The 15324-nt window shown below is 37.1% G+C and overlaps 2 protein-coding genes across 3 annotated transcripts in view; one reads left to right on the top strand and one right to left on the bottom strand.

Moving 5' to 3' along the window:
- LOC109228352 (putative protein phosphatase 2C-like protein 44) overlaps positions 1 to 605 on the top strand; it is a 3257-nt gene extending 2652 nt beyond the window's left edge. The window contains exon 5 of the mRNA XM_019393502.1: positions 224 to 605. Within this exon, the coding sequence (XP_019249047.1) occupies positions 224 to 361 (138 nt within the window). The 3' untranslated portion in view covers positions 362 to 605. The remainder of the gene's footprint in view (positions 1 to 223) is intronic.
- On the bottom strand, positions 966 to 11062 carry LOC109227345. 2 transcript variants are annotated; one of them, XM_019392471.1, is made up of 14 exons: positions 10679 to 11062; positions 10296 to 10439; positions 9363 to 9542; positions 8781 to 8901; positions 8659 to 8698; positions 8246 to 8298; positions 8113 to 8168; positions 6889 to 7041; positions 6525 to 6742; positions 4663 to 6218; positions 3592 to 4503; positions 2420 to 2807; positions 1378 to 1443; positions 966 to 1289 (listed from the first exon to the last, which is right to left on the bottom strand). In XM_019392471.1, exons 2-14 carry the CDS (start codon positions 10352 to 10354, stop codon positions 1237 to 1239), a joined length of 3855 nt encoding a protein of 1284 aa, XP_019248016.1. In that variant the 5' UTR covers positions 10355 to 10439; positions 10679 to 11062; the 3' UTR covers positions 966 to 1236. The 2 variants fall into 2 exon arrangements, with proteins under 2 accessions (XP_019248016.1, XP_019248015.1); XM_019392470.1 differs by having other exon boundaries at positions 10296 to 11062.

Genomic DNA, 15324 nt, shown 5'->3' on the forward strand with positions numbered 1-15324 from the left:
AATATCCAACCCCCCAAAAAAAACCAACAACAACAAAATGCAGTGTAATCCCACAAGTGGGGTCTAGGGAAAGTAGTGTGTATGCAGAGCTTACCCCTATCTTATAAAGATAGAGAGGTTGTTTCCAATAGACCCTCCCCCGCCCCAAACCAACACAACCAAAAGAAGAAACAAACCTTAGCTTGTGCTAACTGTTGATTTCTGCTTGTGAAATTTTAACCAGGTAATGAAGCAGCAAGAGGCAGTGAACTTGATTAGGCATTTGGAAGATCCTCAAGAAGCTGCCGAATGCTTAGCCAAAGAAGCTTTGGCTAGAAGGAGCAAAAGCAATGTTTCTTGCCTCATCATTAGATTTGAATAATGCAGAAATGATAAAAACCACAAAAGACATTCTTGTTTGTGTAGAATAGAAACTACACCTTCAACTTATATACTTTGTTATGAGTCATTCCCATTTACAGAACTGGGAAGTGACAATCCAATACAAGTTAGCTAATATTTTAGCAAATTGAGATTGCTGTCAAGGGTCAAGCAACTCTTGTGTAAGGTCAAGCTAGGATCTCATAACTAGGTTTGGCTATATCAAGAAAAAGAAATTCAGTATTGCTGCTTTTCTCTCTTTTTTCCCTCAACATATTTATTTCATTTTATCTTCTGCAATTATTCTGTTGCCAGATTTTACTAAAGTGATGCATCTACACATTTCACGGGTTCGAGCCGTGGAACCAACCATTGATGCAAGCATCAGGGTAGGCTGCCTGCATCACACCTCTTGGGGTGCGGCCCTTCCCCGGACCCTGCATGAATGCGGGATGCTTCGCACCGGGCTGCCCTTTTTCTGTTTTCATTGCCACATTCTTTTTTCTCTTATATTCATTTCCCATGCTCTTGACCTTAATAAGCCATAGGTCAAGGAAAATTGCAAATGTGTAATTACTTTGAAGCAGTAAATAAACGATGGGAACTGTAAAAATTTCTGGAGCATCTTTACTGCAAACACCAACTATCAAATCCAAACTGTAAAGTACATTGAAAGCTAACAGGCAGTCGAACGTATATACATTTTTCATCTTAATACCATACCTTTTTACAAAATACTACATTTTAGGAAATGAACTGCTTTTGGAAACTCATAAAGAGCTGTGAGCAAAATTTAAAAAATGATGAATTGATGTGTCACACCTCGAGCTGACAACCATAAGAGATTCACTTGAATAATCTTGATACTGCATACTGTCACCTTTTTTCACTAGTCTTGCTTCGAAAGGGAGATAACAAAGAGAGGCGAGCTGTATTCCAAGTGTAAATGCCTCAGTTCCTCATTCATACATATATATAAAAAACACATTTAAATCTTAAGGATATAATTAATCTTACACTTCTGAGGAGCATTGCCACCAGTTGGGGTTTCATCTTGGGAGATCAAATTCTTCAAAGTGTAAACTGGAGGAGACAAGGTATAAGGTCAGGTTATGGATATTAAAGAGGGACAAGGCTGAACAAATTATTGTCGATTCCATATGCATTACAATTGTGCAGATGGAATTAGAATTAAGGGTTTAACATTCAGGATCAAGACATATTCCATTGAGTCATCTACAGTACATACAAGTCAAAGAAATCTTTCCAAAATTGTGCGAAGCTACTGAAAAGAAACGTCAGCCAAGAATTGTTTCCTCCATTCTTCTCAATGCAACAGTACTCATCCACTACCCTTCCACCACTCCCTCTCTCCAATCACAAACAGTTATCTGTTTAACATGTTTTCTTATCTTTTTATATTCTTATTTCACTTGTCCTCTTGTTCTGCTTTTGGTGCTCCCTATTTGGTTTGGGAAGCCGAAGCTACCCTTCCACCACTCCCTCTCTCCAATCACAAACAGTTATCTGTTTAACATGTTTTCTTATCTTTTTATATTCTTATTTCACTTGTCCTCTTGTTCTGCTTTTGGTGCTCCCTATTTGGTTTGGGAAGCCGAAGTAACAGATTGTAAGGATTCAAATGGTAGCTGGTCCTAAACTTCATTTTGGATTTATAAGAAAATCATTGCTCCCCCCGTCCCATTTTATGTGACATGGTTTGATCGGACACGTAGTTTAAGAATGAAATAAAGACTTGAAATTTGTGGTCTAAAACAAGCCATAGACATTTTTCTGGCTCTAAATTATCTCTTTAAGGATCAAATGAAAATTTTAAAGTCAAATCATTTCTAAGTATAGAAAGGTGTTATTTTGGGACAGACTAAAAGGAAAGTGTGCAAAATAAATAGGGACAGAGTGAGTAATTTTTGTTTTTTGGATAGGTAAGGATCTTAACAAGAAAACTATTCCAGATCTTGTTCCCATAATTTCAAAAGGGAACATGTTATCGATATTTTCAGCTACGGCTATCAAGTTAAGAGATTTGAAAGCTCGTTACCTTCAGTAGGCAAGGAAGCATTTGCGGCACTATCATCCTGCTTGACACTATTCATGGTTGCACCATCTGATTCCGCTCCTGCAGAAGAATGGTTCTTCTTTCCAAACCTCAAGAGGCGTTTAAAACCTTTTGGTGATTCCTTCAATTGAGTCTTCTCTGCAGCTTCTGGATTGTTATCTACTCTGATGGTGTGAATATCAGGTGCATGAGCTTTGGCAATTTCTTTAACTGTCGATGCTATGTCTGAGCTCGACGGGGGTGCTTTAACATACTCCAAGTTTCTGGTAGAAGGGTCCTCTACAGAGGAGACACGAGCATAGGGAGCACGATAAACAGTACTACCGATATTTGCAAATTTGGGTGTGTCATCAGCATAACTCGTCCCCACCTGCAAATATTAAGGTGGAATATTCAGTTCTCGCAATTGCATATGCAACTAATGTTAATTCAATACAGAACTCAAACAAGCAAAGCATAAACTATTACCTTTGCTAAATAATCATATGCTAATGAGAATCCCCGGCAGCATGTAAACAGCATACAAGAAATCCATTGGCAGAAAATTTATTACAAATATCCATATTGAAACACGAGACTTTAAGTAGGTGAGTTTTTTTTTCCTTTTTCATTAATAAGTGTTGTTTAGGTGTATATTATAAGTTTTCGTGACAAGGGCTGTTTAGGTGAAAATATAATTTTCTTTTTTTCAATAAATAAGCATACGCAGGTAACAATTAACTTCAACTGGCATGTAAATAAATTGAAAGGATAGCTTGCTCACACCACCCAAGCAAATCAGGCCCCCAAGACCACTACAGTGCCCCCCACCCCCAAACCCAAAAATACCCCCTCCTTACCCCCATGCCACCTAAGAGAAATGAACAAAGTATATAAAGGAAATTCATATTCCAGATAAAACTAAAACATCTAAGATCAATTAAGTTGTCTGTTGCTTCTGAAAAAGTTTTGCTAAAATTGGGGGACATTTTTAGGGAAGAAATCAGGAACATTTTATCTCCATGATCTACTCGTGTTAAGTCTATATTACCATATGTTCAAGTTCAACTGATATAGTAGTCACTTAACTGTAAGAATTTTTAGTAATTGTGTTGTGTAATGGGCAACATCAAAGAGCACCAGCTTTTAAATTTACCTAACTCTACTAGTCCTACCTCATGGGTATTTGACAGTTCTTGCAGTCGGCTAGGAGCAGGAGCTCGGATAAATCCCTCAAAGGGTGACGGCGGGTCACGTGTAGATGCATAGTCAGTTTTCTCTACACTGTCACTCTCTGATGATGATTTGGAAACTGCAAAAGAGGGCTTCTCCTTCTCAAGCATAACAACAGTTTTCTCAATAATGTTTTCATCTAGATCACTCTTGTAAGATTCAACGCCTTTGGATAATACTACAGAAGGCCTGTCATTCTTCTCTTTTGCTATATTCTCTGCAGCTGGTTTATCTTGTGGCAAATCAGACGATTCTTTGGTGGTTCTGATTTTCAGCTCAGGAAGAGTAGCAGCCTTCTTTTTGTCAAGGTCTATGATAGCAGATATTTTCTTGCTCTCGGGCACATCAGAGCGTTTCATCTTAGACACTGGTTCAGCACTTCGAGCCTTGGGCTTTGATACAAATTCAGCACTTTGTGCCTTCCCCAAAGTACCAGGCTTGCCGCTGATTGCTTTGGGCTCTGATAATCTTCTTATTCGTGCCATGGATGCCTTTGAATCAGGTGTAACACCATTGTTTTCTTTTTTTGGTTCAGACAAGGATGACGCCGATCTACTCAATTTGTTACCAGCCAATTTGCTGCCATCAGTTGATTTGCTGGCTTTAGAGCCCTTTTGCAGATCACTTGACACCAGTGAAGTTCTTATTTTGGTTCTTTGCAATGGCGACGAGGATCCAGGCTCTGAGTCACTGAACTTAGATCCCCTGATGGTGCCAGGAGAGAGTTTTGCTGGCAATTTTCTTGTTTGGGCTGTTGGTGCTGGAGAGCGAGCAGAGCTGGAGCCACCTCTGGATGCAATTCTCTTTTGCCTCTCCAGTTTTAATGCTTCAATGCGCTTTTGGTCTGCCTCTTCCTGTAAAATTTTAGAATTCCACCTATTCAAACTCTATTGGGAAATATATCATGAAAAACCAACTTAAACTGGTTAAATATTCCAGAAACACTATGTAAATCACTAACACTTTGTACCGCGAAAAAGGGGGGGAAAGTGAGAAAAATTAGGTCAGTGCACCTTTTCTTTTTTCATCTTCTGGATATCAGACTTGAAGGATCTTATCCTATCAGCACGTGCTCGTGCATCATCCAAAGGACTTGACTTTGACATTTTTCCTTTTCTTATTGGTCCTCCACTCCTCTTCTTATCTGAAGTATCAGCAGTAGCTTTTGACCTGCGATCTTTCTCTGATTTTTTAGAACCTACATTCACGTCATTCGGGACACCATTCTTTCTTTTATCCTTTGAAGCAGACCCTTCAATGCAAAATTGCATTTCGTAGTCCAGCGCAGGGTCATAGACACCTGACCTCTTTTCTGTTCCCCGCTCAGGCATCAAGCTCAAATCATTAGGCTCGTAGTAGCTCATAACCCCAGCAGAGTTGTTTTCTGATTTTTGATGCGGAAGCTCAGAGTCCATGTTAATGGCAGTTCTTCCATCTGGTCCAACGTCATCCAATGACATTGACCTAAAAGGTACAATAAAAGACTCATCAGCCATATCATGTGAGGATGCTCTGTCTATCTTATTTGCATGCTCAAATGCATTTACAGCTAGAGGATCTAATGAATTTCTCATCCCTGATTGATTGTCTCGACCATTTAACATAAAATCATCATTTGAAGTTCTAAGCATGACTTTTCTCCCATTTATTTCTGTAAACTGCATGTCCATTTTGTCACCAAGTCCTTGAGCACTGTCATATCCTCTGTTTGAAAGTAGAAGTTCACCATTAGGTCCCCTGGACATGCGCGACATCTTCGCACCAACTGTGTGGATATCATCACTCAACCTATCCTTCATTTCAATGCCATCTTGTGCACCAATAGCCAAAGGATCATCGCCCGTGGTATTTTTTCGCCTCCTCCTTGCATCTTTCTCCATGGAGAACATGCCATTTTTGTCAGCCTGACTTTCTTCTTCATTGCCTTTCAATAAACAATTTTGAAATGCCAGCCAGTGCCCACCATCAGCTTCCTTCTCACTTACAGTGTCATCATCATATAAAATTGACTCATCCTGAAACTTTGTGCGGCTTCGTCTTGTTTTTGATGGCTGTGAAGTTTCCCTGTTCACCGGATTGTGACCATTGCCTTCTAGATCTTCACTATCGGCATCTTTTTCCGAACCAGAAGCTGCTTCTGATTCGCTGTCACTAGAGTTATTTGTTTTAGACGTGATATAATTAATGTTACGTATAACAACCTTTCCTGATTGTTTTTTCCTAGACCGTCTACCAGCCTTCTTTCTTTGACTATGAGAACCTTCACTATCCATTTCTTCGTCCTCCTCCGATTCACTGTTGCTTTCTCCCCTATCCAAAGACTGTCTTTTCTGTCTAGTTTTCGGAGTGACACTCATTCGAGAGTCTTCCATTCCTGGATAAGGAGGTTGATAGAGAGGCCCATTTCCTGGATAAGCTGGATAATATGGTACTCCTTGCATAGGGTATCCTTGAAAAGCAGGTACGGCAGAGCCTGGAGAATGCATTGTCCAAGGTGGAAACATTGGATGAAGAAACTGATATTGTTGTTGACCATTTGGATTTTGTTGATCGAATGGAGGCCTTTCCCCTATATTGCCAAAGAATATGACAAAAATATCACAACTCTCTCAAGAAAGCACATGTTGTAGAAGAATATACGTACCTAAATCATCCTATTCAATACTCATAAACAATAAGAGTATATCCAAGGTCAGAACTGAAAGCATCCCCAACTGAATGAACATTTTTCATGTCAAAAAAGAGATAGAAACTATAACCTTGATGACTTGAAGAATGTATGTTAATATTTGCAAATAATATGACCTTGCCCGGATGCAGCCTATATGAAAGGCAAGTTATAACAGAGTACCCTTCATAGGATTTGCTTCGTTACCTGAATTACTATCCGCGCTTGATTTCACATAATTCTCAGAAGCCATCTCAGCGTTGGAATCAAACTGCTTATTAGCAATATTAGATAGCAGAATTCCAGATGCATTCATTGCAGCAATGTTTAATTGATTCGCCATTGCTTCAGCAGCTTCAATTTCAACCCATTGTCCATTTTCATGCTTTTTCTTCCACAGTTCCATAAATCGTACACATGCATCTCTGCCACATATATAACTGTTTTAGCAATGGTGATTGCAAGTAACCGTTTATTTGTGATTCTGCTAATACTTTGATTTGAATGCAAACAAAAAATAAGCGATGTTTATTCCAACAAAGGGAACTAGAAGTTGCTGCTAGTTGCTTACTTTAAGCGTGAGGCACCAAAAGACTCAGCAAATGATACCATCTGTGCCATGCGATCAATATCAAAACCAGCAGCTACAGCACGTGCAAATGCCATTCCTTGTTCTTTTTGAAGCACAGACTTGCGAGTCTCCAGGACCTTCAAAAGCTGTACTCTGAATAAGAAGACAAATCAATCATAATGCAATTGGATCTATAACTAAACTTGAAAAATTTGGCTCTTCAGACATGTTACAAGCTCTGAGCAAGTCCACTTATCCGGAGATTCTTAAATTAGGCGTACGAAAACGATAGAACAGAAGATAACTTCAGTAACATGATCAAATGATGGTGCCAAACAGCTTATGTCAATGTTTTTTCTTTCGGCAAGTAACTTACGTCGATACTTTCTTTTTTTGACACTTATGTCTTTACTTTGACTCCTATATAGGTTAGAGGCTATCAGCTCGTCTTCCAACTATATTATGGCTATGAAAATTGAACTCACCCACATAATATGCACACAAATATACAAACTAAGGCGCTGCTGTTCATGGCATTGATTTTAAGTGGACGATAATTAACAAGGATAGAAGTACAATTATCAAGAAATGTTATTGAATTTTAACTAGCCAACAGAACATAAAGAAACTGGGTTGACTGAAATGTTAAAAATCATAATAAGATGAACGTCTGCACTTTTATCAATGGATAAGCAAAATATTAAAAACGTCTACTCTTACAGTTTTCTGTTTTTCCTTTTCCTCTTTTCTCTTTGTTTTTCTCGGTCTTATGAGGGCGGCCTTCTTTTGTGAAATTACGTGTAGCAGTCAAAAGGAAGCCAATGTAGGAATTTATATTGCTTTTAACCAGCTGGTACACCAGCTTACAATGAACCGGATGCGAGAAACTAATATACTTTTTTATAAAGAGATGCATAAAAATATTTCCAAACAACCAAGAGATATAACTTGCCGTGCTAAGTAAGAAATCCTGCTTTCAACTTTACCAAAAAGAGAAATCCTAGTTCTTTCCAATTGTCCATAGTGATATCACTGATTTATCTTTACATTATGACAACAACAAACGGGGACAAAGGTGCAAAAAGAAATCTGATTGAGTAGTTCTAGTTGATTAATCGTCATCAACAAATCTCTGTCCATGGAATTCTGAAGTGAAACCACAGACACAAGTATAACTTCCAGGAACAGAAAAATATGCTTAAATGATCTGTCAGACTACTATACCTTGAATTTTCTTCCTGACAACCTGACCCATTTGTCTGAGGTTGATTTTCCCCCGGCTGCACGAAACATAAACCAGATCAGGAAAAAGTCATAATATGCGCAACAATTGAAAGAATAGAAGATGCCCAGTCACCTTGTAAAGGACAATAGCTTTCTCCTCGCTGACATCTGCTGTAGATTTAGTACCTGTCCAAATTTCACTATTTTTCAGTATCTTGTATCGTAAACTAGCAATTCCACATAACATTAGAGGATAAAGCCCACTGTTAGATTATTGACAAAAGTAAGGTAAGGTAATTGCAGAATCTAGGGATCTATATCGGAGTAGCATTTCCTTGTAAATGGAGGATCCAATCAATGCGGCAATGGAAGAAACAAAAGGTTAAAGAGGAAATAGTTAAGTTAACCAAGAAACCAGGACCAAAAAGTTTACGACATCTTGATCGCGAGGTGTATCATTCGCCTAAGTGATGATGAGAAGAAAAAAGAAAACGAACTGGGCTTTTGTTCGATCAACGATGACACAAGTTTTTCACTCTGAAGTACCTGCAAAATTTCCAGCTGGTTTTGCTTCTTTGTGTTCAACCTGTTGAAGAAATAAAAATTGTTGGACTAACGTCTTGACACTCCATGACACATGAAATGACTGAAGATCAGGAAATACTTACTGGCCCTAGACCAATATCATTGTGTCCCTGAAGGGCAATTGCTTCCTCGATCTGCAAGATCTCAGATTCTATGGTGTACACCCTTTCCAGGATCTCCGGAGTGCTCACAAAACGGACAAACCTGTTAAGAGAAAGAAACATTACACCAATTCGGTATTAACAAAACCAAAAAAAAAAAAGGAAACATTGGCCTAATTTGTTTGCACATTATTATCACGCCCTCATTCTCTTTTTTAATCTTTCTCAGAATCAGTAGGACGTGCCAGAGCAGCTTCATGTTATGGGGTGTGAAGTATGCTACATGTTTACATACGTAATTTCTGGTTTAGCTTGCTGGTTATGCATAAAAAAAAGCCTATTAAATTGCAAAAGTTTTCTTTTCTTGCTTTGCAAAAATATGAACTGTCCCTAGAGAAGGTTCCAACCATTTCAGTAAGAAATTATATATAAACAAAAAGTTTATGCCCTTGCACAAAGATCGCCACAGAGGATTGGACTTGGACTATCCCAGGAAACATTCCCATTGATATGCTAATTAACATGTAAGAATACATAAGGACACCACTAGGTTTTACTACAAACCTTTCCACTGTGCCCTTTGTAAACCATGAAGCATCGACATGAGCATCTGGTTCCAGCAAAACTGAATAGCCACCCTTTGCAATTTGATCCTGAGCAGTTCTCAAGTGAGCAAGAAAAGGATTCAGCAAACCAGAAGCTAGTTTCTCCTTCTTGCCATTGGCTATAATGAATAAATCACACCTGAAAACAATAAGACATTTAAATCTATATCAGTAGCAAGAATTTCCACAGCTCTAACGAATACTCCCCAAACTCTAACGAAGAGAAAAGTAGAGAGATAAATTGCAAGCGTAGATGTCACGACACCAGCTATTTTCGGTTTGCATAAAAGCCAAACTAGCCAGAGAGGAAATTAATTTTGGTGCAGGATTCACATTAAATCCAGATTTCAACTCCTTTAACAATTAGAAAGTAATGTCAATTCCCTTCCACTGGTAACTAAGAGGAAGACGTCAACAACAACTACATCTCAGTCCAAAACAAGTTGGGGTCAGCTATATGAATTGTCACTAACCATGGTATTCCATTTAAACTCATCTCACATCAATATTATGCAATACAACTAAAAAGTAAATACTAAGAGGAAAATGTCAATTCCCAAACCAAAAAAAAGAAAAAGAAAAAAAGATCATTGTAGAATGAAAAGACATTAATCAAGACTATAGCAACAAGAATGTTATCAACCCACTGGATTCTCCACTCTACATGTTAAAGGAACCTTATTGGATTTACACAATCAATGCTAAACCTGACAAAATCCTAAAAACAGCAACAAACAAAAGAAAAAACAGAAAACCAAATAAGTACATACTCTAACTCCACAATGATCAATGCACATCCATGTATAAACCAATCTAAAAAAACCATTACATGAAATATAAACCAAATAACATATTCTGAGTATACTAGCTACTATAACCACGCAAAATATACCTAGTTCTAGTAGGAGTGAGCTGAAAAACAACTGAGTCAAGTCTTGCACTAGACTTCATTCTTGCAATTCCAATTGCTTCAGCTCCCCAAGTCTTAGATCTTTAAAATGAGCTCCCAAATCTTGAAACAGACAAACCCAACAAGCTGAATAACACAACCCAACTGACTAATCAGTAAAACCTCACTGTTTTCATCATCAAGCAACCTCTATTAGTCAAGAAAAACAGAAAAGATCACTTTTTTAGAGAAAGAGTACAAAAGGGTTTGTACAGAACAAAAAAAATTAAAGCAAAAGCTCAAGAAAAAACTTTGCTTTAATGGGTTGTTTCATACATTTAACATTAACCCAAAAGAAAATGTCATTCAACAAATCAAGATTCCACCTTTACACAAAATGCTCAGTGACCCATTACCAAATATAGCTCCAAAACACACACACATAAATCTATGTGTATTATTAGAAAGAGAAGGATCCAAAGAAAAAATCTAATAAGAACAAGATTCGCCCGTTGGGAATCGCCTGAGGTAAGAAGGAGAGATGTCAAGGGTATTTTTGGTAATTCAAAGAGAAAAAGTGGAGCACTAAAAGATGAGAGGACAAAATGGAGAAGGTGCAGTCAGGGAACTTTTTAATAAAGTGACAAAAGTGCCCCTGAACTGAGAGTGTGTTTGTGTTCAATACTTGTTGTGGGAGTGTGAAAACACAGTGAGTGGTGCTAATTTGCGCCTAGGAAAGTGAGAACCTCTTTTTTGGTGGTGACAGTCAAAGGGGGGGGCAGTTGTATATCATCATTATACATGCACCTAAATTATTTTCTCTTTTTTGTTTTCTTTAGACTATTCAACATACTAGAAAATATCTTAAATATTTTAATTTAGTTATTGCCTCAGTTTTAAATGTTATTGTTCTTATTTTATAACAACAACAACATTCCTAGTGCATTTACACAATATGTATTATGATCTTGATGAACGTGTTCGGAAATAATAATATGGATTATGTTATCATTCACAAAATACTAATGGCGAATCTCATTTCGCATGTATTATATGTTCGAGTGTTATTTCTGAGTATCTTATTTTCACGAGTTAGACTATCCTTTATATTTAATCAAACTAATTTATTATTGCTATGTGATGTCAAGTTTTGAAATTATATTTTTAGAAAATTGTACGAGTTATGTGGTTGATTCGCAATTAGTTAATATCATGTCGATGTATGCGGATTATGTTTTACGATTGATTGTTGCTTTGATTTGAGTTTGTGTTTTTATGATGATTGCATATCATGATGTGACTGATTAGTGATAGGTTTATATGAATGGTGTACTAAAAGACTGTGAAATTTCATTATAAAAGTGTCTTGATAAGTCGAGTTTACCTTCCTTAGTGTTGCTCACGAGTCACGACCCAAGTTTTGAGTTGTGACACAAAAATAATCTAAAAAAACTAATTTTCGAAAGTGAAATATTTTCCACAAAATTTTGTTCTTCCCAATAAATATTCTATATGAGACCAAACTCACCCTTCATTCAATGGGCTGTGACAAGCAAGACACAAAATAAAGAAGCCCCACATTGGGTATAAATTATTATACCTAATATATACAACGAATTTAGGCACATGATTGCCTTAGACATCGCAAAATGTTGAGAAAAGGTTTCATGGGTTTTGGCAAAAAAAAATTACATATGGTATGTCTGTTGCATTGGTCAGCGAAAAATTTGTGTTAAACAAAGTCAATTGTTGGATCAACAACATTGGATGCCCCTAATAGCAATTTCTGGATCCATTAATAGTGCTATTCATAAAATATAATTTTATTTTAGTTCAGTACAGTACAAGATGAATTCATATGTTATACACTTTTTTTTCGTCAAGGGGAGATTTGGAGTAACGGTAGAATTATCTTCGTGTAACCTATAGGTCATGGGTTCGAGCTAATGCTTGCATAGGTTGGACTGTCTACATCTCCCCCTATGATGGGACTCTTTGCCGAATTTTGCATAAACGCGAAATACCTTGTGCATCGAACTGTCAGATAAATTTTTTTTTCCACCGCGAATTTCCGGTCTTGTTTATCAGTATAAAGTTCAAACCTACCTTACCTAATTTACTATACATTTTTTTCCTAGCATTTTTCCTTTAGAGGCGTATTTCTTTTTGTTGCAAAATTCAGATTATTTTTGTTTGCAGGTATTGAGTCAAATGATAATTGTAATATATTTATTAAAAGAAAAAAAAAAGGAAATAAATGTGGTAGTACATAATATAAATTCAAGTCACGCCTCCATGAAAGTTGATCTTAAAGTCAATTTTTGCATACAACATTAATATCAATTTTTAATACTGTCACTGGAATTGTCAATTATTACGATTTTCATTCAATTAATATCTTAACTAACGTTATTCACTCTGTTCATTTTTATATGACTTTAATTTTAGAAAGCCACAACTACTAATACAAGACATTAATAACATTCAACTAGCATCTTTCTAAGAGTTTCTTCAGTCTGTCTATATTGCAGTAATAATTAAAATTCTAATATTAGATATATATCTAAAAATCAGCCTAAACCTAGAAAAATCAAAATATGTTATATAAACTAGACAAGAATATAATGTCTGCGCTAATTTGTGCGTATTTCTTGGGATGTGCTTGCTACCTTCTGCCAACACAATTACCGAATAACAGCATCTTGTATTTTTTTTATTTCTACTGAATTTTAAACCCGAAACCTTATAATTGTCAACTTATTGCATTGACCACTGAGTTATACCTTTAAAAGCAGAATTGCTACTTTCACAATGCTGTGATTTGTCTTACAATACTACTATATTTTGTCTAAATTATTATTCCTTCAGCTATATCATTCTTTTTTTCTCATGTATAACCAATTTCGAATAGTCCATTATATTTTTGTCTTTGAAGCAATGATTCTCTAATACTCAAATCATTCCAATGTATTTAGCTTTATAATCATGAAATAGACTGATGTAGTAGTGCACCATCCGCCAACTGTGCCACACGATAATATGATAATGATAGGATAATTATATAGTAGAATTATTATTATTATTATTATTATTATTATAGCTGTTGAACAACCTCTATATATCAATCTCTAATAATAATAATAATAACATACTTTACACAAAATTTCATCACTTATTTAAAGTTCAATTGGTATCATTGTAATATTTATGCCCTGTTCTTATGCTCTTTTACTAATATCTCTCTTTTATTTTTTTACCTCTTGCTCCTTTCTAACGTTTGGCAACCAAACAGCACAATGCTTCAAAGGGATATTTACACTTTGATTTGTAAACAACTTCACGAGAGAAGAGTATGTGTTTTATGTCCTCCTTTTCAGTTTGTACTTAAAATATATGCGCAGGGAGTAGATCATGGGTTAGAGAGAGAGTCTCTAGCTTCTCTCTAATAGCTTCTTTCAACAATCCCCATCTCCTTCCTCCATAAATCAGATCTATGGCCTCCTTTGCTCTAGAAAACTACCAAAAGGGAAACCATACCAACATGGAAATCATCCCTTGCAGCCCTACAGGGAACGTTACACCTGCTCTTTCTTCCAAGACCATTGTTGTCGAAAACACTACTACATCACAAAGCACCCTCCCTAACACTAATATGAACACTGGTATGATGATTTCTGGAAAACATATTAATGAAGGAAAACCATCCTTCTTAAGTATTCTTAATAACAAACCTTCTTCTAGCAACACGTCTAACATATGTGTTCAAAACGACATTAACATGGATATCACTACCATGGACGAAACTGACTTCCCGTTTCCGGAAGGAGAAGAAGAAGACGTTTTCATCCCCATAACTTCTGAGGACAAAGAAAGACTCTATAAGAACTGGGAAACTGCCCTAATTGTTAAGGTATTTGGGAAAAGGGTTGGTTACCAATTTCTTCAACGCAAACTCCAAGCGATTTGGAAACCATCTGAAACTATTTCCCTCATAGACCTAGGTTTTGACTACTACCTCATAAAATTTAATAACCAAGAAAACTATAACAAAGCCCTCCACGAGGGGCCATGGTTCATAGGAAGCCAGTTCCTCACCGTTAGGAAATGGGAGCCTAGGTTCGTAGCATCGGAGGCTTCCCTAACTTACTCGGCCATCTGGGCTAGACTACCTGAATTACCTACGGAATTCTATGACTACGAAATCCTACAAAAAATAGGAAACAAACTAGGGGAACTCCTACGCATTGATGCATGTACCTTCTCAGCTCTTAGGGGGAAATATGCTCGTCTTTGCATCCTAGTTCCAATCGAAAAACCGTTAAAAACTCATATAATTCTAGGCAAGCACTACCAAAAAATTACATACGAAGGGTTTAACGTTCTTTGTACAAATTGTGGTCGCCTGGGCCACACTTTACTAGCCTGCCCCAATAAACCAAAAGAGACGAACAACTCAAAAATCTTGCCAAGGGACCCTAATAAATCACCCAAAGACATTGAATCCATCACTACCAAAGTTGAAAGTTGGACTATTGTTTCTCATCACAAGAAAAAATCAAAGCAGGACTTGAGGAAACATGAAACTATGGAACCCACAACTCCCATGCACAAACCCCTCGAAACTCACTGCCCAAACTCAGCCCCCCCTCCCCAGATCGAACCAGTCCATCGTAGCACCTTAGAACAAATACACACTGGACAAAAGACCAACCCTAATGACATAGGAATTGCAGCATGTCCTAGACCTGATGCTAACCTATACCTATCACCAACCTTTCTTGACACAAAGCCACAAAGTAACGGGCAGAATCCATTGGACAATAACCATGCCCCTCCAAATAACCATCGTCCAAACAATTCCAATCAAGAGCACCTGCCAACTCATGTACCAAAACAGCTAGACACGGAAAACCTAAGACAAAAGCAACTACAAACACCATCCATGGACTATGAAGTCACTTCAATCAACCCCCTAACACTAGGTCAACACCTAGACTACAATTGTCTAGCAATGCAAAAAGTAACGGCCTTA

The sequence above is a fragment of the Nicotiana attenuata genome, chromosome 6 (assembly GCF_001879085.1).
Source record: "Nicotiana attenuata strain UT chromosome 6, NIATTr2, whole genome shotgun sequence".
NCBI classification, from domain to species: domain Eukaryota; kingdom Viridiplantae; phylum Streptophyta; class Magnoliopsida; order Solanales; family Solanaceae; genus Nicotiana; species Nicotiana attenuata.

Excerpts from the sequence above, each read along its gene's own strand:
- LOC109227345 (XM_019392471.1), bottom strand. The coding sequence starts at position 10,354 with ATGAAGTCTAGTGCAAGACTTGACTCAGTTGTTTTTCAGCTCACTCCT. Across the intron at positions 8,299-8,658 it reads ACCAGCTGGAAATTTTGCAG|GTACTAAATCTACAGCAGAT; the intron begins GTACTTCAGAGT and ends AAATTTGGACAG. Across the intron at positions 6,743-6,888 it reads TTTGGTGCCTCACGCTTAAA|AGATGCATGTGTACGATTTA; the intron begins GTAAGCAACTAG and ends TATATGTGGCAG.